The following is a 24,047-nucleotide window of genomic DNA, read 5'->3' on the forward strand; positions in this document are numbered from 1 at the left end:
ATTAATTGACAATTAAGGTCTTCAATCGATCTGTAAAATAGGTACGAGCTTTAACGGTAGTATTTTGATGTGCGCGCCTTCTCCTGCACGCAGCTTCTCTCATTCTTACTTTCTTTTCTGGTGAGGAAAAAAAATTGGTTCCATCTCCTTTATTAGGCTGCTATCACCTCGATGTAGGCGACAGACATCATTTAAAGTCCTTTCCAAGGAAGCGGTATAGGTTGGCCTAACATTGGGGGGGCTAAGCAACTCTGTCTTAGTGGTTGCATTTGAGCGTAGCTCTCACTTTAAATTCTAACTTGCTGGCTTTCGTTTAATGATGTAACTCTTTAGCAGAGCAAGTATTTATGAAAAATGTTTCTGGGGTTATCGTAAACACGAAAAAAGTTAATGCCTACATTTCAAGGTGTCGCACATAAATATATTAATCCTTGAGGCTTCCCCTGAATTACGTGTCCAGGACTGTTAAAAGGTTGCCATTCGCAGGTGAAGAACATTTGGGACATAGTCTAATCTTGTCTTTGGTTATGTCACCCACTACTATTTGGCAATGCTACGGCGGATGTTCCATTAAGTTCTCTGGGTTGTGTACCTACTATTGGCAAAGTATGCATAGTATCCTATTTAATAACTGACCTCTCTTATAACAACCCCAACCGGTGAACAGTAAATATGGTAACTGCTTAGTTCAAGCTCTGATCTCAAGGTCAACTTGAGTTGTGAGAAGCCATAAGATTCTTTAAGATTAGATCGAAAGATCTGCTTTATATATTGGCAAAAACTCTTGTGCGCTTGAGTTTATTAGCAGGTGCTATCTTCCCTCTGATGCTAGAGGCAACATGTACTTCAATTCGGGCTGGCGCCTTTATAAGTATTTATTAGTGAGGTAAATAACCTTGAGTTTGAGCAGCCCTTTGTACATTGGCTTGTTCTGTACTCTATTTTAATAGGTAATCAAGCAGAGCCTGTTGTCCCCTTGCTGAGATGTGGGCGAGACTTACTAGTACAGGAAAAATAAGTTCAATGTTACTTTCGATTCCTCAAAAAAACTGCCATGTAATCGAGGCATTGTCTTTATAAAAGCTCTACGGCTCAAAAAATCAGTTTTCTCCTCTTTATTGCAAAATATTTATAGGAGCTACTGTTAAATTATTCATTATACGCTGAAAGTTAGAACTGAAAAAATTAAAAAACGTTTGAGCTAAGTTTTCTAAAAAAAGGTTTTAAGAAACAAGTTAAAATAATTAATTTATGAGGTAAATTTTTAAACTAATTTCTCTTTTATTAAACGTTTACTTCGACTCCTGCTATTATAAGCATTTTTGCATTATAAAATTAACCATGAATAAGTGTAATTGTCGCTTTTCGAAAAAAAAAGGGGGTTCACAAATAGTAAACGTTTAAGTAACTGGCACTATTGATAAGTTCTAAGTTACCTCTTTATTTTTAGTATTACGTGAAGGTAGTGACCTTCGGTAAAAACTGTTCCCTTTTATTTAAAAATTTAAATATTTTGTTAAGTTCGACACAGCGGGGGCTTCCACCATGTTAAGTATAATTTAATTTTACTTGTGCCTTTAAGTATTTGATTAATTCATGTTATATATTTGGACCCCATTATTATTAGTATACTAGATCCTAAAACCTTTAACCCACAGATATACTGATATGGAAGATCAGTTATTAAAACAAAAAAAGCGAGGTAAAGATATATAAGGTAGAAGTAATTAGTGAGAAAATAGAGAAAAGGATGTATCTAAGTGTTTAAGTAGCCTATAGAATTCTATAATAGATTTTGAAGTCTAAACTGAGCTGTTAACAGTAAAAAGTAGCATAAAAAGCATTCATACAAAATATTCTGGATAGCTTAAATCTCTTTAGTGTATATATATTTTAAATAAATTAAGCGATGGAATCATCATTAAGTATAAAATATATTGGTCAACTTGTATCTTAAATATCCTAGGCAGGTAAGGATTATATAGATTAAAGAAAATATTATTTAAAAAAAAATAGACCTTTGTGTATTAACTGAAAATCAGTTTGTTAGCGTTCAAACGTACTATTATAGTGAAAGAAGCTTTAAAAAAAGGTTATTTAAATGGGTAGTTTGTTGCGAACTTCCATATGGGTTGGCTGTTCATCAGGAAATCAAGAATGAACAAATATGATAAGAAAACTAGTGAGAATTGAAAGTCGTGAGCACCGTGAAAAAAAATTGGAACATAGAGTAGTAAAATGGTGACAACTAAACTAAAATAGAATGAAATGCAAGAAATAAAGGAGAACAAAAGTCGTTATAAGATGTAAAAGTAAAATGGTGACATCTAAACTAAAAGAGAGTGAAATGCAAGCAGTAAAAGAGAACAAAAGTCGTTATAAGCTGTAAAAAGGGAGCTCTCCATTCAAAAACTATGAGCTAATTCTCACTCGTGAGGGTCTTTAACGCATTGGTTTTTATCTTAATTTGAGGAGTTGTGCTAATAAATAAGTTACCTCTGGTTATTAACGTACCAACGTTTGATTTTTTTTCTTTCTTATCGCCCAAAATCAGTAAACGGTTAATAAACCTACTCTTGCTTCCTTAGTTTATTTCTTATTTTAAATGCACTTGAGTTGTCAATTTAAAGAATATTTTAATTAAAAAATGCTTTTAAAATTTACAATAATTAACTTATCAAGCTAATAATTTTGAGTACTAGGTAATGAAAAATGAGGAATTTCCTAAATTTTAAAACTCCATTATAGAGAACTAAAGTTATTTTTGTTTTAAATATTTTATCATTGCTCGTGGAAGTTCCCATTATATCGTCATCAGGAAATGCTCAATGCCCTTAGGAGGCCTTCAGAAAGGTTTCCATATTATCTTCTTCTAGTTAACCTTGTAAGTATCCTTTTTTTAAAGCTTTTCGAAAAAGGGTATTTCTTTTAACGTAAGCGATAATATTATTAGTTATCTGCAAATTTTAAATCACCTTATTTATGCAAGGTAACTAATTCTTTTCAACCACCAAGAAAATCTTTCGAAATGAATATACGTCACGCAAATATTTCATACGGCAATCATGAAAATACCTCTCTTTGCAAAAATTTGATATTTACTAAGGTGATATGTAACAGATTAAATTCGTATAGTTATCATACCGGGATCGAGAGTTGGCGTCGTAGCTCAGCGGTTAAGAGCAATGATACGCATACTCAAGGCCGCGGTTTCCTTTCCCACCGAACACAACTCTCTTTTTCGGTCTTTAATGGTAGTGTATTTAACCTCGCCCTCATAAATCCTAATAATATGCAGCTTCCACATTTCCAGACTTTTTAGCTATCTCGTAGTATTTACCTAAATCTTTAAAAAAAGTATTGAGAAAAAGCTTTATATCCTATGTCTTCAGATGAAACTTTAATAATCTTTTTTTAAAAAATATTTAAAAGCTTTTTCAGCTTCATAGTGATTGTAGTAAAAAGTATTTACTTTCATACATCAAATATTTAGGAAAGTTCTGAAAGTTCTCCCAGAAGTTCACTAACATCTGAATTTTAAATAAAAAAATATTAAATTTTATCACTTTTAACTTTGAAATGTGCTAACTTTTGGTAATACTAGTATTTTATAAAATTTCTTCCAATTTATTATTTAAATAAAAAACTCAAAATTTGTAGAGAAGTTAAAACTAAGTTTAAAGATTGCGTAAACTAATGCCAAAGCAGTATTAGCTTTAAAACTAAACCTGAAATATTGTTTAAAAGAATGTAAGAGTAAAAACTGAAACCGTACTAGACTTAGCCCGTTACTTCGATGTTCAGTAGGAAACACAATGTTTCGGCCATAATCTACGCCATTCTTAAACAAAAAATTAACATTAATTTGTATATTTTATACCCTTAAGTATGTTAACTCACAAACTAAGTTCATGGGCGTTTAGTGCTTTACATATCATTTATAAGTACGAAAAATATACTTTCTAATGCATTTCTTGAAAATCTTAGAGCCCGGTTCAAGGTTTGGCGTAATATGATAGCAATCTTAATAATTAGACGCATATAAGCTTTGTATGTGCGACTGTTTATAAAGCCAGAACCTTAATAGACATTTTAGGGTTGTATAAAAGTTAGTCAAGAGTAGTAAAATCTAAATTAATAAATTCGCCTGCTCTCTTTTTAACGTCTATACTTAACCGTGATAATTTTAATAATAAGCTAACAATTAGAAAAAGTTTATATAAAAAGTTGTAATAAAAACTAGAAAGAGATCTTTAAGTCATGATATTTATTTCTTTGTTGCACTCTTAAAAATTAAAGTTTCAGTGTAATAAAGTTTAAGCAAGTTATTTTATTGTACATTAAGTGAATTAGTCATAAAAATTCCAGTTTCTGTTAGTTAACAATAGAGGTTACAATAATAGTAATATAAAGTTATACCTGTGTGGATGAAAAATATAAAAAAGAATCTTATTAATATTGCTACCCTTAGTTTTGTATCTTTTTTTTTTTTTTTGAATAAATAAAAAGTACTAAACCTGACTAAAAGCCGCTCTTGCCGATTCTTCTGGGAAGGAAGGGTCCCTGTTTCAATTCCTGGCTTTCCAACTTCATAAAAACCACGTCCATAGTAAGAATTAGTGGAAACACACTTTAGTAAGATTCATAGGTATAACTATAACCAAAAAAGTACTCATAACGTCAACGTGGGCTAAAGGCAGGGTGAGCAAACTACCACAAATATCCAAAGTAACCAGAATAAAAAATTGCTTTTTTAAAACAGATCTAAGATGGGGTAAACCTTGGTGTTTATGGTTTCTCTCTTACAACAGTATGAAATATGAGAATTGTAACAATTAATTCTGGTATAAACAAGCAGGCATTAGCTGGGTATGTACTTTCCACGTTCTTTCGTTGTCGAGAGTTCTATTGAGGTATCGAAAACACCCGATGTAAATTCGACATCCAAAAAAAAATGCTAGGAAAGCTCCAATCAGCGTTGGTTTTAAGAACGCAAGAATGGTGATTCTAACAGTAAAATTAGTTAAGTAGGTTAAATTTTTTATAACTGAGGTACTATTAATTTGGTATTTCAAAAAATGCAATCGCTTAAGGCTTATACTATAGGAAAAGGTATTAGAAAGATGCGCGAACCTGGTGCAAGAAAACAAGCCAACTTGATATAGTTGCAGCCTATTAATAAAAAATGAAAAATCGCCCAAAAAGGTTCGGAAGCTATAACTGAGATGTAGAGCGAGTGTTTTGGCTTCTTAAAAACTTCATTTCCAATTTTTTGGCTCGTAACTACGTTTTCAATGGAGGACAAGGTAACAGCAATGAACCCTAATAAAAGAAGCTAAAGATAAAGAGGCGCATATAAAGTAGCTAAAAAAATTATCTATGAAAGATACCACTTATTGTCGCAACGAAGAGTGTGCTCCAGTAAGCTCCTTGTCGCATCAATTATAGTAAAATTACTAAAAAATGAGAATTTTCAGCAACACCCTTAAAAATATTTTCGAAAAGAGACTATTCCAAGCCAGCGGACTGTTACTAGATGATTGAACTTCTTCAACTATTAATGCTCGTCTAATAAATAATGGTTGTGCAATTTCATTTATGTAAATTATATGGCTTCTAAAATTTTTATTTCTATTCAAAAATTGCTTGGAAATTATTGCCAGTTTTAATAAAATAGTAAAAGTTAATTTAATTTCGTTGTTTATAGGTTAATATATTTTAAAAAGTTATAAAAATAAGTTTAGTTCTATATAGATCCCCTATAAAAGTAAGGTTAGTACGTAGTAGTAAATTAATTATATTTGTAAATGGTTATTTAAATTATAATCGGTTGAATGTCATATAGAAGTTTTGTATAACCTGTAATAAAAATCAGTAAAAAAAAAAAGGCGTTTTTATAGTTAAATAATTAACAAATTATTAACTTTTATTTGTAAAAAAAGTTGCTTTAAATTGCTACTTCTAGACTTTTTATAAAAAATGCTATTGGAAAATAACAATAACGAATCTTATTCCTATACCTCTTTCTCTTATATAATATTATAAAAATTAAAGTATACTTTTAATAACTAACAAAAATAAAAGCATAATAAATAAATAGGTATTTAAAAGACATATTTAAAAGAAAACATTTATTCTATTAATTCTGTTTCTACTCTAGACCCAAAAGGTAATAATATCAAATTTTATGGTTGCTTCTGTATCCTATAATTATGAACACCCTTGTTAATGTATCCCGTAAAACAAGGTAAAGTGGCTTTAGTTTATAAACGGCACGCTTTATAAAGATTCGTGCACCTAAAAAATTGTAAAAAAATTAATATTTAAGGAAATTAAGTAGCTTAATGGCGAAATGCAATCGGAGAATTATTGTCGAAAATATTATATGAACTGTTGAAACCTGCACTTTAGTTGTAGGACATAAAACTATGTTAGTGCTCATGGTTGGTATACTATCTAAAAAATAAAAAACCTCTAATACCTAAACAGAAAATACTTTGCATTAAATCTTTTGAATAATTAGTTTTAATCGTATCTAAAATTTCTTTTTTAAATATTAAAATTTTAAAACAAGGTTAAATAAAACATTAACAGTCAAAATACCTTTTCACCAATTTTAACGTACTTCTTAAGAGTGCTAGCATAGTAATTTTTTAGTTTTCTAATATAATTAGCTCTATCAACTTATATTGTCTTTTTCTTGTAATAAGGTAAGGAGGTCTTGAGATACTAATTATTTACTACATTATAGAGTAGTTACAGCTTTACATTCCATAATAACATTAGTGTTACTAAAAATCAAATAAGTAGAAAAAAGGATTCATTGGCTTAATTAAAAGCGTAAAGTTTATATTGACGGGTAAAAAACGAAAACTGTTAACATCTTTAATAATGAGACTTACTTAATCTAAGCAAAGTTATTTTTTATTTTTTTTTTACTATTTTATCAGGAAATTGTAATATTATTACTAATAAATTTTGAGTAATATTGTTAGTTTAGAAGCACGTGAGTTTGAATATTTTTCTCTTACAACAATCCAATCCAAGTTAATAAGATTTAAAGCGTGAGCGTCACTCGTAATAATGATGATGAAAAATGTATACGTCAACAAATTCTACTGCTAAAAAAAACTTTTTTAATTTTTTATTAAATAACAATATAGTCAAGATTCGGCTGGTACTGGAAAGCCCCTTTTTATATGATATTTTTTTAATTAAGGAAAAAGTTTTAAACTTCGAAGAAGAGAAGTAATTTCCTAGTTTAAGACTTTTCTTAATTTCCTGTAAAAAGTAGTGGGGCACTGGGCTTCCTTTAGTTATTAGACTTTTTAATAACACTTAAGCCATGTTTCGGCACCCTTAAATTATAATTTCTTATTGATAGTTAACTTTTTTTTCTGAGCTTTCTTACTTAATAAAATTTAAAACGTATTATAATCAAAACATTAAATATACGAAGTATTAATAGTGAATAATTACGTTCCATCGAATTTTAAAATCATGAAGTCTAGACTATGAGAGACGGATGGAAGACTGCATCTTTAATTTTAAGGACATACTATCCTTATAATTTTTTCTTTTGAGGAAAAAAAGGTGTTGTTCAAGAACACTTTGTATATAAATTAAGGAGTCGCTGTGCTTAAAATATTATAATCGCGAGATATATTATTTTGTAACTTTGTAGAGACTCTTAAAGTGGTGTCATAAAATATACATACTTCATCTTTCTACACACCACTATGTTAATTATACGATCAGTTGCTCATTTTCATCTTGCATTTGATAATCGCTATCTCATGTTACTTAACGATAAGTCCATTATTTTTAATTCCTGCACATAAAATTTTAATTCGTGGTCCCTAATAACTACATTGTGTGTGCTATCGACATTTTAACAAAAGTTCACTTATAGTATACAATAATCTTGATAGTCCTTACTGAGCTGTCGAAAAGTAGAGTCCCAGGCAAGTTTTTTAAGGCTTTTTATTTAAATTGTTATCTAGCACTTACTATTACATGCACATAGCCGAATTTAAGATTCTTGGCTAAAATTTGACAGCAATGTTTTATTTAGCTATCTAAAACTTTCCTGCTGTGAATTTACTTTTAGCAGTGCATTGTAGTATAGGATCTTTTTTATCTACCCCCGTACTTAACTTTTAAGTTTTTAATTCTATAGTTTAAGTCAAAAAAGTGTACAGCTTGCTGAGTTTTTTAAACTTCTGTTTTTTCGAATCTTAGCTGAATTTTAAAAATTAAAAAAAAATAATTTATTTAGCTTGCCTTAAGTACACCAATTTAGCATTAACTTTATTCTTATCTGGAATCTTATTACGAAGTACTACCCATATAACATATATATTAAATTCTTTACTGACAACGAAGCAGGCAAAAACAATTGCGACGCATCTTGCAAGACTGTGACGCGTTAACATAGCGTTCTACTCCGGAAAACATGAAGTTCAGCGGGATAATGACACAATAACACAAATCAAACCCAAAATAAGGCTGATATACTCACAAAACCACTATCCTAACTAAAACACGAGGAATCACTAAATGATATTATAATCTAAGCATAACACTTAACGAAAAAGATAACTATACAAAGTTCTTTCAAGACCATATTACTTATTTTGCGTATCATTTTAGTTTTAAGTAGTTTTTGCTAGTTGTGGATTGGTTACGTCTCATACATTCCACTCAAAGTCATATAATTCAAAGCATACCGACAATTTAAAGTCTTGTTGCTTTACCCTAAAGTCCATAATACAGTATAAAAATTGAGAATAATAATGGGTACTTAACTAAAGTGTTGCTAGCTATTAGTGATAATTACAAATGGTTTAGGACTCATTATTTTAAGAAGAATAAGAAATCTACTTAGCTTTAGAAAAAGTAGACAAATTTTTAAATATATATATAGGTTTTTTTAACCCTGGAAAGCGGAAGCTAACTAAATACCCCTAATATGTGTTTGTAACGATATTATAAGCAGAGGTACTATCCTAAACTAAAAAAAAAGATCCAAATTGCTTACTGTTTTTGAATATTGCTCTAAAATTAAGCTGAAGAAAACATAGAAAGCTACTCAAGGTAGGAACCCAAATGCGACCCCTTATTCATTCGTGCATTTTTTTTCTAAAAAATTAATCTTTTTACTACTTAAATCTATGCATAACAATATTTATTCTACATCTTGTTAACTTCTTAAGCCAACTGCGCTCAGAAAGCATAGTCCGCGAAGTTCAAGCTCAATTAAATATGTTCCAATTTTTCAAAATGTATGTAGATATAATATGTTCTAAACCTACATCTTGTATAAAAATAACTGAAAAACTTGGTGTAATCAAATTTTACAAAAGCGAGGACAAGAAGTTAATGGTAATTCTTACTTTTTATCGTTCTACTTTGGTAGAACCTTTAATTAGCTAAGATGTCTAAGCTTTACGACTAAAAAGCTGACATACTGATGCTCAAATTTATATTTAATCAAGGTTTTGTAACATAATTTTAAAAATAAAAATTAATATAATAAACATAATGAAACCATCATCAAGCAAAGCGACCATAATCAGAACCAAACGTGTTCTCTTCAGAGCAATAGATGATGAGTTAGCAATCCAGAGTAATTCACTTTAGTGTACTTAAGATATTTTCGAATACAAATTTTTTTTTACAGTGCGCAATACCCCTGTTAAATAACTGTAAGTGTAATATTTTTTAAAAAGTTTCATTCGTTTCTTTCCTCACTTTAATATTCGGGGCTAAAAAGTGTACACAAAAGTGAGCAACGGTTATATATATATAATTTTAAAATTAGTCAATTTATATACCTTTACAAGAGATTATTTAATAACAGATTTGATTTGTTTATCAGATGTTTTGTAGACATGCTGTTATTGATTTGCTAATTAAAATTTATATCCGCGTCTTCCTTTAAAAATTTCTTCGTAGTTTATTTTGTTTTTATTTTGTTTAATATTTGTTGTTGTTTATTAAGCATTTGTATACCGTTTTCTTGTCATTTTTGTTTGTTTAAAATAAATCAGTATTATTGATTGATTTGCTTGTTATATTTTACGTGTTTTTCTTGTCTTCCTTATATATTCTCAATCTTATATATTTTGTTTATGGAAATTTTAATTGGTTTAAATGCGTTATATTTTTAAAAGTACTTTTTTTGTTAGTTAAATTAATCTTCTTGTATAATTCCCCTGCCCTAAATTCCAGTGACTATCACCGTCTTGCCCTTTTTCTCTCTGTTGGTAAGAGCGGCAAAGAAACAAAATTGAAGACCAGGAAAAAGTTCAAGTATTCTTAAAAAAATACATTGGGAAAAATTCTTTTATTTCTAATTATTAACCATAAAAAGAAGTACAACTGATCTAGTTAAAGGAAGAAGTTGACTGTGCTCTCAAGAATGTCAAGTAGTGTAATAATAACTTTGCTTATGTCGTGTGCCTAAGGTTTTGATATAGTGAGTGATTCAAAGACCAAAAGCGATAGAGTAATTTCTTTTTTTAAGCGTTGCCAAATTAAGTATATATCGTTATCGTGTAGGCAATGACCTGATTCTGTCATTAACCGCATTAGCTCTTATTAGTTTTCCTAGTACGCACATAATGGCTATATTTTACCTTTACTAGACATGTGATATAACGCACTTAAAGATATCTCTTCTACAAAGATGGCTGATCGTTGTGTAAAAGAATAACAATTAATAGATGAGTGACCGAATACAACTTTACTAAATATAAGACAAGTGAAATGGAACAAATAAAGTATAAAAAGAAAAGACATGGCTAACTAGCCTTGTCTACTAATCGAAGCTAATAGGGCTCGTTATGTAGGAAGAAAACTAGGTATTATATATAAATCCGCAAGCTTTTTAAGTCTTTCAAGCTCATGTGTAAAGAATTATTATCTTTTTTTACGCAAGGATTTGTTTGCAACTCCGACATATACAATTTTTCCTTTTTGTTAACCTTATATAAGCATTCCTCCTAAATTTTTTTATTATTTTGACTCGAACAAATTCCTGTTTTAATAAAAGCTAATTTGCGACTCTACATGCTATTTAAGATAATCTCTTGAAATCTTTAGAAAAAATTATTTCGGCCTCCTGTTCATATTTTAGCCATTTGGTTATTATTGAATACACAAGCTTACTTTTCAATCAACAATTTCCTGTTGGAAGTTGAATATATATATTACGCCATGTAATAACTAAGCCAAAATATACGTTTTTTACCACTTAACCCATGTTTCCCAAAATATGAGATGCTGTAGGTAATAAAGTAATATCTATAACCTCCTGCAAATCTATAATTTCCAGTGAACTGGTATTTTCTGTAACAAATCGAATAGTTGTTACTTCAATGAAGTTGGAAGGAGGTTGTACAACCAATAAAGGAAGGTGAATAAGAAATAACATATTTATAACTTATAATCGTAAAGTGATAAAAACAGAGCTATTTAAAAACAAGAGGCCATAATTGACTTCAAACAATTAAATGAAAATCTAACTTGTTTGTAGCCGACCAAGGGCAGATATACGCGTGAATAGAGGTAAAAAAATAGTTAACGAGAGCAATCACGGGCTTAAAAATATGAATGTCTAGGGCCAAGTGTTTTACATTCCCCCCCCCTTCTTTAATTATCTTTGTGGCAAATATTACAAATTAAGCTTTAATTCCCATGACAAAATTTATGGACGAGATTACGGCACAGTTCCGGTAAGCGGAAAGAATTATTATCTTCAAGCGCCTAGTCTTAAAAGCTCGTCTAACTTTGGTATTTTTCTGCGTAGCATGTTATGCAGTCATGAAGAAGTTTTATACGATTGCTTATTTTGACGGGGTGGGCCGATTGTCTAGAGGAACGCTCCAAAAAATTAAAAAATGAGGCCCTTATGTTCTTCTATCTCATATTCGATAGGTTTTCATTTCTTTATTGCCACCTGGATAGAGTATTTCGGTCATAAACTGCAAAAAGTTTCTATACAGTTTAATACGCGATATTCGTTGGGATTTACGGAAGCAGTTGACCCTACTTTATTCACTAGTAGTGAAGACTGTTTTCTACCGCCAAATTTTCTAGATATCTTCAATAAGTAACGTAAAATACATAATGAATTCTTAATTTTAGAATTGCAAGGCGGAAAGCAACTTTGCCAATTTATTCTGTTTCTTTAAAAGTGTAAAAATAACAACCCAATTATATAATTTATATGAAACAGCATAACGGTTACTATATATGGAACTGTCATGTAATACTGGGACATTAATCTAATGCAAATTAAAGGATAGAATTATTTCTCGGAAATAAATTTCTTTCCTGGAAATGGCTAATCCTGAATTGACGTATAAAAGGTAGTTTACAATTTGGAACCATAACAAGTTTTCGATAAATTTAGGGGTAAACCTGGTTGGCTAATTTACTATATGATAATTAATTTTGTCTGTATTTTAGCCAATTAGGGCTTTCGAAAAATTAGTTCAAGCTTACATTTGGTGCAGTAGAAAATGATGTGGCTGGAAACTTTGGCAATACCATAGTATGTCGTCATAATATTAGTACTGATATAATAAGTAGTTAGAAGTTAAAATGTTTGCTATACTGCTTATATAACCTTCAAGGTGAGATACACAAATTTCAAGAGCACTTCTCAGCTATTTAGAATAACCGCTAGGATTTAAGCAAAAAGTAGATGCAAAAAATTTAATGTACGGGCCTTCGTATCTTTAGTAACCTGTCCTTGATATAACACATGGGTAGTTGTACCTCGTTTTAAATTGTTCTCATAAAATATATAAATTTTTAAATGGTGTTATTATTAAAAAAGAGACAAAAAGAGGGAAAAAGAGGGTGCCTATCATTATTTCTATTAATATTATTATGTTCTGAGAAAAAGTATATAAAGTCAATACTATATTTTGGAGTTATTTATCTCTGATTATTACTAAAGTATCTATAAAAGTTTAAATATCATAACAACCCACCTCCCAGCAAAGTGCCACTTTTAGATCATACCAGTTTTAGTTTCTTATAAGTCTGCAGTTGTAATAGCTCACTGACAATTTTTTATTATAATCGTTCTATTCATGTATTTTAACATAAAGACAATTACATGGTAGTTCTTAGTGTTTTTTAACTGTAAGTTAAGATAAACATAATTTATTAAGTAAAATGCCCTGTTGCAATCAAGTAAGCTTCTGTGTTAAAGTAACGGCACAGTAAAGTACTTAGTCATTTAGAAGAAAATAGCTTGAAAATAGCTTAAAATGTATTTATACATCATCAAGGCTCCTTTAAGAAAATTAGTACTACTATCCATTTTTTTCTGGGCTCTAAAAGGTTATCCTCACCTTTAGTTTTCTGGTTTAATAATATCAGCTATATGTTACTTAGCTACTTTGAATGCTGTCAGACGAACATATGCGAGGCTTCTTAAAAGGCAACTATAATTTATAGTTGATTGTAACATAACAGTGCCTATAGGCAATTTCGTTTCTTCTTTAAGTATTCTGCACAACTTGAGGGCAGCATCACGCTTTTGGTTCATTAGCTCTATTCTAACAGTCTTTTTCAACGATACTTAACTCACACTCATTAAGTTCTCTCTCGGAACTAAGGCATCTAGCCTTATCTGCTAGGGACACACCCACTCGATGCTGCGTACTCAGAACAATCCTTCCGGTGGGAGAGACTTAGAACGACTCCAGGTTATATATAGGTGCTTGGCACATAAAATCCTTGGTTTAGGAAAAACTTCCGTCTTTAATTATTTATTACGTTTGGTCACTCTTCTGTTTATTCTTACCTTTTTTGGTTTCTTCAAATTTAAAAATTTTATACCTTAAAGTTTGTCCTTAGATATTCCAAGAATGACTTTTTGATTTACAGTTTCCTTTTTCATCAAAGTTTGCTTAAAATATCTGTAGATTATCTAAGTATTTACCCCTTTCTCAACACCTTGTCTGGCATAGTTGTAGAATGGTATAGATATGTGTGTTTTATTGATGCTATACTATCCACTCCTCCTTAGGCTCATAGTACTCCTCTAGGGGATATATGGCAAGCAAATTAATGGTAAGCGGTCTGCGCTCGACACCCCTGATGGTTCTGTAAAAGCCCTCAAATAAAAAATGTTATACGTATCACCCATACATAACAATAACATGCAAGGATTATTATAATGATCGCATCACTTCCCTCCTCGGCTTCACTTAGGCAAATAGTATATCTAAATTATTTAAAGTTTGAATATAGATTGAGAGCTCTCAGCATCCCTAAGAATAACCAGTAGGATAGGGTGAGGGGGGCTGGGGGAAGGGTTGAAACTGAAATTTAAGAAGTTTATTTTACCAAAAACTCCTCAATTGTTTGAAAATTGAATTGTGGAAGAGTACTAAAAATATTTATTTACTTATAGTCTTAAGTTTTTAAATAACGCTTTGCCTATATAACTTGTTACAGTTTTCTTAACTATTTTGTGGAAAACCTATTTTCCTAACTTTCTAATAAGCTCACTTTTGAGAAGCACTAGATAGCGCAAGGATTGCAAAAATCGCGATTTTCATAGTCACGGAGTTTGAGATGAGTTTTTATATCGGAAACTATCGCATTTACGTGTATACATTTAATCAAGCAGCTGCTAATTCTACTAGAGGACATAGTATTTTAGTATTTAAATTTACGAGTTGCGAAAAAAAAGATACAAAATTGAAATAGTTCTTATGCAGATCGTTTTAGTAAACACTAAAGTTTGCAAGATAAACGCTTTTATATTAATCTTAAAAAATTTCTAATAACCTCCAAAGGGTTGATTTAAAAAATTAGCCAGTTCTCAGGGTTATATGGTTGAAATAAGTTAAATTTTACTAATAAGATTAAAGAAAAGCCGAATTAAAGAATAATTCATTGTTAACGACAACGCTGAAAAATAAATAATTAGCCAAGAAAGTTATTTCTAAATGCCCTTTCCAGATCATTTAATATATTTTAATAAAGCAATCCGCAGTGCAAATTTTGAACATTCTAAATGAATTAAGCTTAACTTGTTCGTTAGTTTCTAATAAAGAATAAAAAGTATCATATATAATTAAAGCAGAGTCAGATTCTTTTATCAATGAAGTAAAAGTGCTATATAAAGTATCTGAAAAGCAATTCATTTAATTTTTAAAGTAATAAAAATATGAAAACAAATTTTAAAACTTATGATTATTATTAGAATTCTTCTGAAACGTGCTTTATCTGTGTGTTTGAAATATATATATATATATGAATAGCTTGACTTTATAAATTTATAGCAGTCCAAAAAAATTTATAACAATCTCACGAGCGGCACACTACAAACGTGTAAGTAGGAAGTTAATACATAAATAAATTTTAAGTTTTTAATAAAAATATATAGTTTAATATTAACAACGATTTAGTAACACCTAAATAGCTAATCATCTGCTTTTAATAATTAAGTAAAATAAAATTGCTTGCTAAAGTGCTTCAAAATCTTCCATCATCTTTAGGTAAAATAACATTTTCCTTTCTGCAAAATAACTTCAAAAAACTATTTACTAGATTACACGCTAACGACAAGTATAAAGATTACTTGTAAACAAAATTTTCAACCTCTGGACAATTCGAGCTTTCATCTTCATAAATATTTTAAATTTGAAGTATAGAATAAGTAAAATTTTTTGCTAAATAACAATTTACGTAACAATTTCGAAGCAAAATGACCTTCAGTTACTCTTTCTATAGACACTCGGTACAAAAGACATACTGCTTTAAAGAAGTAAAATTCCAAAGCTTCAAAGCTTTTTATGGCCGTTCTTAAAAAATTTTTACTCTATTAAATAAAAAATAATAATAAATAAAAATTTTTTAATTTCATATTTTACTGTTTTGTATTTTTTCTTATAATGGTCGAACATTCCGCAAGCTAATTTGTACACAGGAAAGGCTAGAACGCACCTGATTTTGAGTAAAGCCTTTAAAATATAGAACTAAAAAATTATTTTTACCTCTCCGAGATTGCCTTCAAAAACTCTAATATACGAGAAGAACATTTCAACTTTTTTTTAAAAAAAGTTAACTTTAGTAAGACTTATACAAAAGCACCAGAATTACGATGCTCTCCTCCGAAAGAAAGTCGCCGTTTTCCAGGTAAGCCCGAGAAAGATTCAGGCATGCGGCCACCAGAAAATAAAAACCGTCGACGAAGTAGCCAATGACAGGCTTATCAAAGACTTCTAATAAAGCAAGTGCCGAGTCAAATTCCGCCTTCGCGCTTAAATCTTTACAAGTGCTCTTAGCGAAGGCACGAAGGCACAGCAGCTGAAAGCGGTCACTCGCTGTTTCCGCCAAAAAATAAAAAGTTTCTCAAAACTTTTATGTTTTTGCGAAGAGTCTGTTATGAGTATACCCGTTTCTACTAACTTAAGGCCTTCTTCAGTAGCTTTTAGAGAATCGTTAATAACATTTTGACATAAGCACAGCATGGCGTCCATGGTATACGCTAAGGCTTCGATTTCAATGATTTATTAAATTTATAATACAAGTTATATTTTTCACAAGATAATTCTGATAAACTAAGGTATTATACTTGAGTTGTGCGATTGTTAGCGTACAATAAGTTAATAACAACACCCAGATTGCAAAAATAATTAAAGTTAGCGAAATAAATTTAAATAGTAGTATTTTTAATCTAATCTATACCAAATTTTAAAAAGATTAAATACTAAATATTAAGAAATCAGATAATAAAGGCGTATCTGCACCATAAGAACGATTCGTGACTGGAGTTGCCTTGAAGATCTCGGCAGAAGCAAAGGAACTCATTACTGTTTCCCCGCGTAGAAATAAAAGTTTGGCTTTGCAATAGAAAACTTCTCCGTACTCCAGAATGTCTTAAAGTTGGCAATAATTTTAATTTTCGTCAAATTTTTAAAATTTATATATAATAAATTTTTATTAATAAATTCTCGTAAATTGGGAATATTTGTAAACCACCTTTATTTTAATAAATGAATTATCTTAATGCGTTACTACCTTTTATTATAGAGCGCTTTAATTTAATAATAAAGTTTTACTTTTCTTCATGACCAATTAGTCTACTTTCTCTTCCTAAAAACCGCTAAAAATTACGTGCACTTTTGGTTGTGATGGTCAGAGCGCTTAGCAATCTCCAAGAAGAGGAGTAAGATTTAACACCTTTAGATATTTTTAATTCATAGTAAAAGTCGAGATCAATTAAGAAATTCATACACTCGAATAATAGCAATAAAAATAAAGTTGCTAAATTTATAGACCCGAATCTGTTTTGTCCTTAATAATGATATGCAAGTAAGCGCTAATGTGAAAGGTTACAGCCTCGCCTCGAATTTCATAGGTTTAGAGAATCTCATACTAATTATTCTTAGACATTTCTTTAACGCAGATGTTTTAAATTATTCTCTATGAATTTGATGGGGTCTAAGAATTCTAACTGCTCCTTGCAAAAATCTCTTTGAATAAAACTGAGAAAAGTTATATTAGGTTGAAATCGCTACCTTTTTTAAATGTATTAAATTGCTAAAATCTTATAAAAGATTTTGTAAGGCTGCAGTACTTTTAGTAATTATTAGTTTTTCTTATCGTAATGTAGCTAAATTTTTTTTTATTTTATATCGTAAAATAAAAATTAATAGATTTCTCAAACGTTTATGTATAAAAGCGTATTAAATTCTAGAGACAAATTACTAAGCAAACTAAAGGTTTTTATTCTACTTTTTCCCTACTAATTTGAAAGTAAGTAATATAATTAAATACGAAAGCATCTTTTAAAACGCTGGGATTGAAGGTAAAACCAATACATAAACAAAAAATAAATTATAAATATTATTCTTTAAAACAAAAAAATATTATAAGAGAATTAATAATAAATTAATTTTTCATTTAAAAATAAATCTTTTATTATTATTATTACTATTTTATAAAGTTGAATTAAAAAACTGTAAACATAATTTTCTTTAACTGTGTAACTTTTTATAACCAAATTACTACAAATCCAAAAATTTAATTATTTTTAATAAATAAAATGAACAAAGAAAATTAAAATTATACTTTTCATTATATAAAAATAGTTAAAACAATAATTATTTATATATAATATAATGAAGTAAAATTTAATAGTGGAAATAACAACTATTATAATACTTTTTTCAAGCATTGTTCGTTGCATTGTGCTTATCAAGTCTAGCGATTCGCTGATTTTTCCAAAAAAATAGTAACTGTACAGGCCAATGAGATGGATGGGATTCATATCCGGGTCTATGATTTGCTCGGATAACTTTTTCACAAGTTTATGGAAAAATTTTTCTTTTGTTCGTTTTCCCTTGTAATAATTTTAAAGATAATGATAGTAATAATAATAATAGTCATAATAATAATAATAATAATAATAATAATAATAATAATAATAATAATAATAATAATAATAATTAAACTTTAACGGAGGCCAGAATAAAGCCGAACCACGAAAAAGCGGTTAAATGAACTTGACAGACTTCAAAAGTCATCACCGTATTAACCAGTTGTATTCCCAATGCAAGCATTTGTCGTCCATTACCGTTTAAGACTAATTACAATAGTAATAATAATAATAATAATAATAATAATAATAATAATAATAATAATAATAATAATAATAATAATAATAATAATAATAATAATAATAATAATAAATATGATAATAAAGATAACGATAATAGATAACGATAATAATGATAATAATAATATTTCTAATTCAAACTTGTGATATTTTTATTCATAAATAATATTTATATATAGTTGTTATTATTTTTTATTATATTATTTTTAGTAATTATAATTAATTATAATTATATTTATATATTATTATTTTATTATATTATTAATTCAAATTTTATTATCATATATACTTTGTCTATTTTTATCTATAATACATATTATTTATACATGATAGGTACTTATAAATTTATTATTTTTATTCGTTATATTTATTATATTTTTTATAAGATGATAGTTTTCTTTTTATTATTATAAATTCATGGTACATTTATTATTTTTATAATAATTTTTTGTACATATTTAGTATTTAAACTAACTTTACTCAATAACAATAACAATGTTATTAATATATTACAGTGAATTTTTATTAGAGACTCCAAAGCCCGAGAAATTTCGTAACTTTCCTTGAGTAGTGGATACAATACCATTCTTTTTTCATATTCTTTATTGAATATTTATAAAAATAATATAAAAATAGCAATGAAAAAAGGGACCTGCCGTCGTCCTGAGAGCGGAAGGAGAGATAACAAAATTGGTTACAAGTTCCGATTCCTACGATTATTTAAGTTAACAATTTAGTTTTTTTGGTAAGAAATACATAAATAAACCAAATTAAAGTTATCAGGTGAGGATTTGCTTGTTTCCTTAAAGCGAAAAGGCGAAAATTTAGCAAATTGTGCCCTTGATGTCCGTTCCTCTTTAGAACCTTTTTTAATTGGTTAATTTACAATTATTCCGTTAGCTCAATAGGAGATTGTTAAAAAATCACCCAATAAACAAACTGAAGCCTCCAAATGTGTTTCAGCGTGGGTGTAACTTTCCAGGCCCATATACGCCATACCCATTATATATTCCCATGAGCTCGTGCTTTGGTAAAACCTTTTATTATTATTATTATTATTTTATTTTTATAATTATTATTATTTATTATGTTGGAGTTAAGATAAACCACGTACTCATACCATGTGGTACAAACATCACGTGTTTTCGTACATATGTCTTTACCACGTGTTTTATACTATGTGCTGTTACCACGTGTCGTAGTCGTGATTCTATGGTTCCCCGCATTATTATTTGATATTAATATATATTTTCAATTTAAAGTTATTTGTAGACTTTTTTTTGTGTTACTAGTAATATTAAAATATTTATACTGTATTTATTAATAGACTTTTTATGTAGCAATTTTTTTTTTTAAATTATATATAAATTGACGGATTGAAAATTGTATTAATTATATTATTTTTATTTACCCTTTTTTTGTGTATTTTTTCTTTATCTTTTTTATTGTTAGTTTTCAATTTTGTTTATTATTATATCAATTTTACTACTTTTCATGTAGAACTTTTATATAAAAATTTTAGTTTCCTTTTTTTTTAATTTAATTTATAATAGAAAATTTGCAGGATTTTAATACTCAGTATTTATATTCATTTATTTGTTACTAAACTTTTTATATTTTTTATTACTCTTAATATATTATTATTATTATTATTATTATTATTATTATTATTATTATTATTATTATTATTATTATTTATTAAATAAAAAGAGCATAACATCCAAGATAAAAAGTTTTTATGAGTCTCCAAAGCTTTGCTGGAAAGCTTTATAGCCTCCGAATAATTCTTTTCTGATAAGCAGTTTTCAGCGGCCTTTCCATAAAAAAATAGTATAAATGCATACAAAAAAAAAAAAGAGAACAATATATTTAGCCAATAGAAAATAAGAAAATCTCTATATTGTCAATCAGTGAACATAAAGGATATAAGGTAAAACCATTGTAAGGTAACTAACGGCTCTCGAGTATTGCTCATCGACTAGCAAATGCTCTGCAAGAAAAGCGTAGTGCGGTTCTAAATTGTGCGAGTATTTTTTTTCGTAGCTTTATAAAAGTAACAAGTCAATATTTTTATTAATATATAAAAGTAAATGCTACCAATAAATATAAAAAATTTATAAAAGTAAAGAGTTTTAGAGTAAATAGTAATAATAAATATAAAAAATTTTAAAAGTTATTAGTAAAACTTTTTTAAAAGGTTATAAGTAAATGATAATAAAATAAATAGTATAAAAAAGTAAATATTTTCCAAAAAATAAAAAAATTTATAATATAAAAAGTAATAATGTAAAAAATTTGTAAATAATTAATAAATATAACAAAAATAATTCATAAAGTTATAATATAAAAATTAAATATTATAAAACTATTATTGAATAAAGAACATATAGAATTAATAATAAATAAATATATACAGAAATAATTATAAATAAAGATAATAATAATAATAATATATAAAATATTAATATAAAACTATAAAAAATAAAAATATTGATCAATAAATATAAAATAATAAAATAATTAATTAAACATTTGTATAATAAGACGGTGAATTTCCTGTCGGTGCTGCTTTAGAAGTAAATTGTACGCCACTTCCTATAGAAAAGTATAATTTATTATAAATTTACATACTAAATTTCTTTTTTATAATTTTATTATTATGTTTAACTTTTTAATAATAAACTTTTATTATTATTAGTATGAATATTAGTATTAGTATTATTATGAATTCAACTTCTTAAACTTTAATAACAATATAAAGATATCACCTTAAAACTTTTATAATTTTTTATTTTAAAAACTTTTTTACTTTTCAAATAACTTATAATAAAGTTATTACGACAAAAAAAGTTTTTTTTACTTTTGTTTATACGTTAAAATATATTTAATAGTAAAAGTGAATACTTTTGTAAAAACCTTCAAACTTTATTAAAAGTTGTAAAAATATTTCGTTATTCATCTTTTTATTTTTTAATAAAAAAAGTCAAAAGTAAAAAATATAAATTTCATAATGTAAAGGGGTAAAATTATTAATATTTATATATACTTTTCTTAGGTATTTAAGGCTTTTAAAAAGTTAACAGTAATAAAAAGTAAAAGTTTTCAAATTTATATATAAACTTTTATAATATTATACTTCAATTATTATAAAATTGTATAAAGCTTTAAAAATTATATATATACTTTATTTTAGTATTTCATATGGTAAATATTACTAATAAGAAAAAGTAAATAAACATTAGAATTTTAATTTACAAAAATTTATATGAACTTAAACTTTATTAAATAAGTTAAGAAATAATTTTTTAATAAAAATAATAATAAACTTTTATAACTTATTATTTTTTTAAGCATTTATATAAAAATAATGTTAAGTTGACTGAAAAAAACTAAAAGATATTTAAGAAAAATATGAAGTTTATAATAATAGAAACTTCATATGGAATTTATGTAAAATAAATAAAAATATAATAATAAACTTTTATATAATTATTTTTAAATATATTAGAAATATAATATATTTATAAAAATAATAAAAAGTTTATGAATATAATATTATTATAACTTTTCTTATATTAAAGTAATAATAAAAATATTTTTCTAAATCGCAAAACTATAAAAAACTTTAAAACTAATAACAATTACTAAGAAAATTTATACAAAAAAAAACTTTATTATTAAGTTTATTTAGATACAAAACTTTGAAATATTTATATAAAAACATTTTTTTAAGAATATTAGAAATATTTATTGAAGTTTATAAAAGATTAAATATTATTTTTATTAAATATAAAAATAAGAAAGTCATTAATAAAACTTTAATAATTAATTTAAAAAAATAATTTTTTCAAAGTTATTAAAATTTTGTAGTAAAGTTAATAAAAAAATAAAAGTTTTGTATATATAAAAATACGAAAGTTATAAATGAAAACATTAAATAATTTTTAAATAAAAATATTTTTTTAAAAAGTTATAACGTTTTATAGTCAAGTTTATAGAAAATAAATATAAGTTTTTCAAAAATATATATTAACAAGTTATTAATACGTTGAATGACATTTCTATAAAAAGTATTTTTTTTTTTAATTATTAGAATTTTATGTAAAAGTATTTATATTTTAAATAAAAAATTTTTAAGACACAAACCCGAAGTTTTTCGTTCGTGAAAATAAAAAGGTCACGCTCCTCATCGTAAGTCAGTTCCACTTCATCAGCAACCATGCTAGTATATAATAATAATAATAATAATAATAATAATAATAATAATAATAATAATAATAATAATAATAATAATAATAATAATAATAATAATAATAATAATAATAATAATAATAATAATAATAATAATAATAATAATAATAATAGTAATAATGGTAATAATAATAGTAAAAATAATAATAATGATAATAATAATAATTAGTCAAATACGTAAAAATATTTCAACCAGTAAAAGGATTTTTATGACAGTGAGAAACTTGCTTACATAAAAAAGTATTAATAATTGCTGTTTAATAATTGAAATACAATTTAAATTAACGTGATTCAATAACAGCTTGCAAGGTTATAACTGGATGAGACTTAACCAGTAGAATTAAAAATACTAAACATTTAATAACATGCAACGGATTGTTTCACGTGATAGTTACTAATGAAGAAGCAATCATAATTTTTTTGACTAAAAATTCGCTTTACAATATTGTTCACTTTTTTAAAGAAAATAAAAAAACAGTTAAAAGAAAATATATTTTAACGCCGAAAAAACGTATATATTAAGAATATTTATTAATATTAATATTAATATTATTATTATTGTTAATATTATTATTATTATTAATATTATTATTAATATTATTATTAATATTATTATTATTATTATTATTACTATTATTAATTACTACAGCTTCCTATAAAGCGAAGATAGAGAAATTTTTCGCAAGCCAGGAAGTTGGTTAAGCACATCCGACAACGTTTCGATAGTAAACGCATGACCTGCTCATTTATTATTATTATTTTTGTTATTGTTATTATTATTATAATACCAATACAACTCGCCACTTTAATAATGACCTGCGCTTTCCTGTCCAAGTTGTCTAAGGTTATTCAGTTTTATATAATAATAATAATAATAATAATAATAATAATAATAATAATAATAATAATAATAATAATAATAATAATAATAATAAATACTGCTTCACCGATTCGGGAAGTCAGTAACTCCTCCATGCCTCTCATTTCAATATCTAAAAGCTCATTATAATTAGTAACAGAAACTTTAGAATCCGAAATCTTCAGTAAATTTCTTGAAAGCATTTGTTGAATGAGCTCCCCTGCAAACTATAGTTTTCATTATTATTATAAAGTAATAAAAAAAAATGCTTAGCAACGCAAA

General features: G+C 27.1%; 1 protein-coding gene and 1 long non-coding RNA gene across 2 annotated transcripts; both read right to left on the reverse strand.

The window, feature by feature from the left end:
• Positions 1 to 4,363: 4,363 nt before the first annotated feature.
• On the reverse strand, positions 4,364 to 4,922 carry LOC135120908 (uncharacterized). Its single transcript, XR_010278786.1, has 3 exons — positions 4,781 to 4,922; positions 4,518 to 4,710; positions 4,364 to 4,419 (listed from the first exon to the last, which is right to left on the reverse strand). It is a non-coding gene; the product is annotated as an uncharacterized LOC135120908 (long non-coding RNA).
• A 10,575-nt stretch (positions 4,923 to 15,497) lies between these two features.
• On the reverse strand, positions 15,498 to 23,925 carry LOC135120907 (uncharacterized). Its single transcript, XM_064045237.1, has 21 exons — positions 23,854 to 23,925; positions 23,695 to 23,745; positions 23,551 to 23,644; positions 22,802 to 22,877; positions 21,186 to 21,250; positions 20,593 to 20,698; positions 20,374 to 20,468; positions 19,583 to 19,692; positions 19,422 to 19,519; positions 19,308 to 19,365; positions 19,169 to 19,255; positions 18,492 to 18,622; positions 18,202 to 18,379; positions 16,785 to 16,913; positions 16,430 to 16,528; positions 16,135 to 16,358; positions 16,029 to 16,078; positions 15,906 to 15,978; positions 15,745 to 15,853; positions 15,614 to 15,656; positions 15,498 to 15,561 (listed from the first exon to the last, which is right to left on the reverse strand). The coding sequence occupies exons 1-21, from the start codon at positions 23,888 to 23,890 to the stop codon at positions 15,498 to 15,500; spliced, it is 1,977 nt and encodes a 658-aa protein (XP_063901307.1). The 5' UTR covers positions 23,891 to 23,925.
• Between the last annotated feature and the right edge of the window lie 122 nt (positions 23,926 to 24,047).

This window comes from Zophobas morio, unplaced genomic scaffold (assembly GCF_036711695.1).
Source record: "Zophobas morio isolate AGI-343-1 ecotype UQ-CSIRO unplaced genomic scaffold, CSIRO_AGI_Zmor_V1 ptg000450l, whole genome shotgun sequence".
Taxonomy (NCBI): Eukaryota; Metazoa; Arthropoda; class Insecta; order Coleoptera; family Tenebrionidae; genus Zophobas; species Zophobas morio.

Excerpts from the sequence above, each read along its gene's own strand:
- LOC135120907 (XM_064045237.1), bottom strand. The coding sequence starts at position 23,890 with ATGAGAGGCATGGAGGAGTTACTGACTTCCCGAATCG. Across the intron at positions 19,693-20,373 it reads AAAAACTTTTTATCTTGGAT|GTTTTACCAAAGCACGAGCT; the intron begins GTTATGCTCTTT and ends TAATAATAAAAG. Across the intron at positions 16,359-16,429 it reads CCTTAAGTTAGTAGAAACGG|CGAGTGACCGCTTTCAGCTG; the intron begins GTATACTCATAA and ends TGGCGGAAACAG.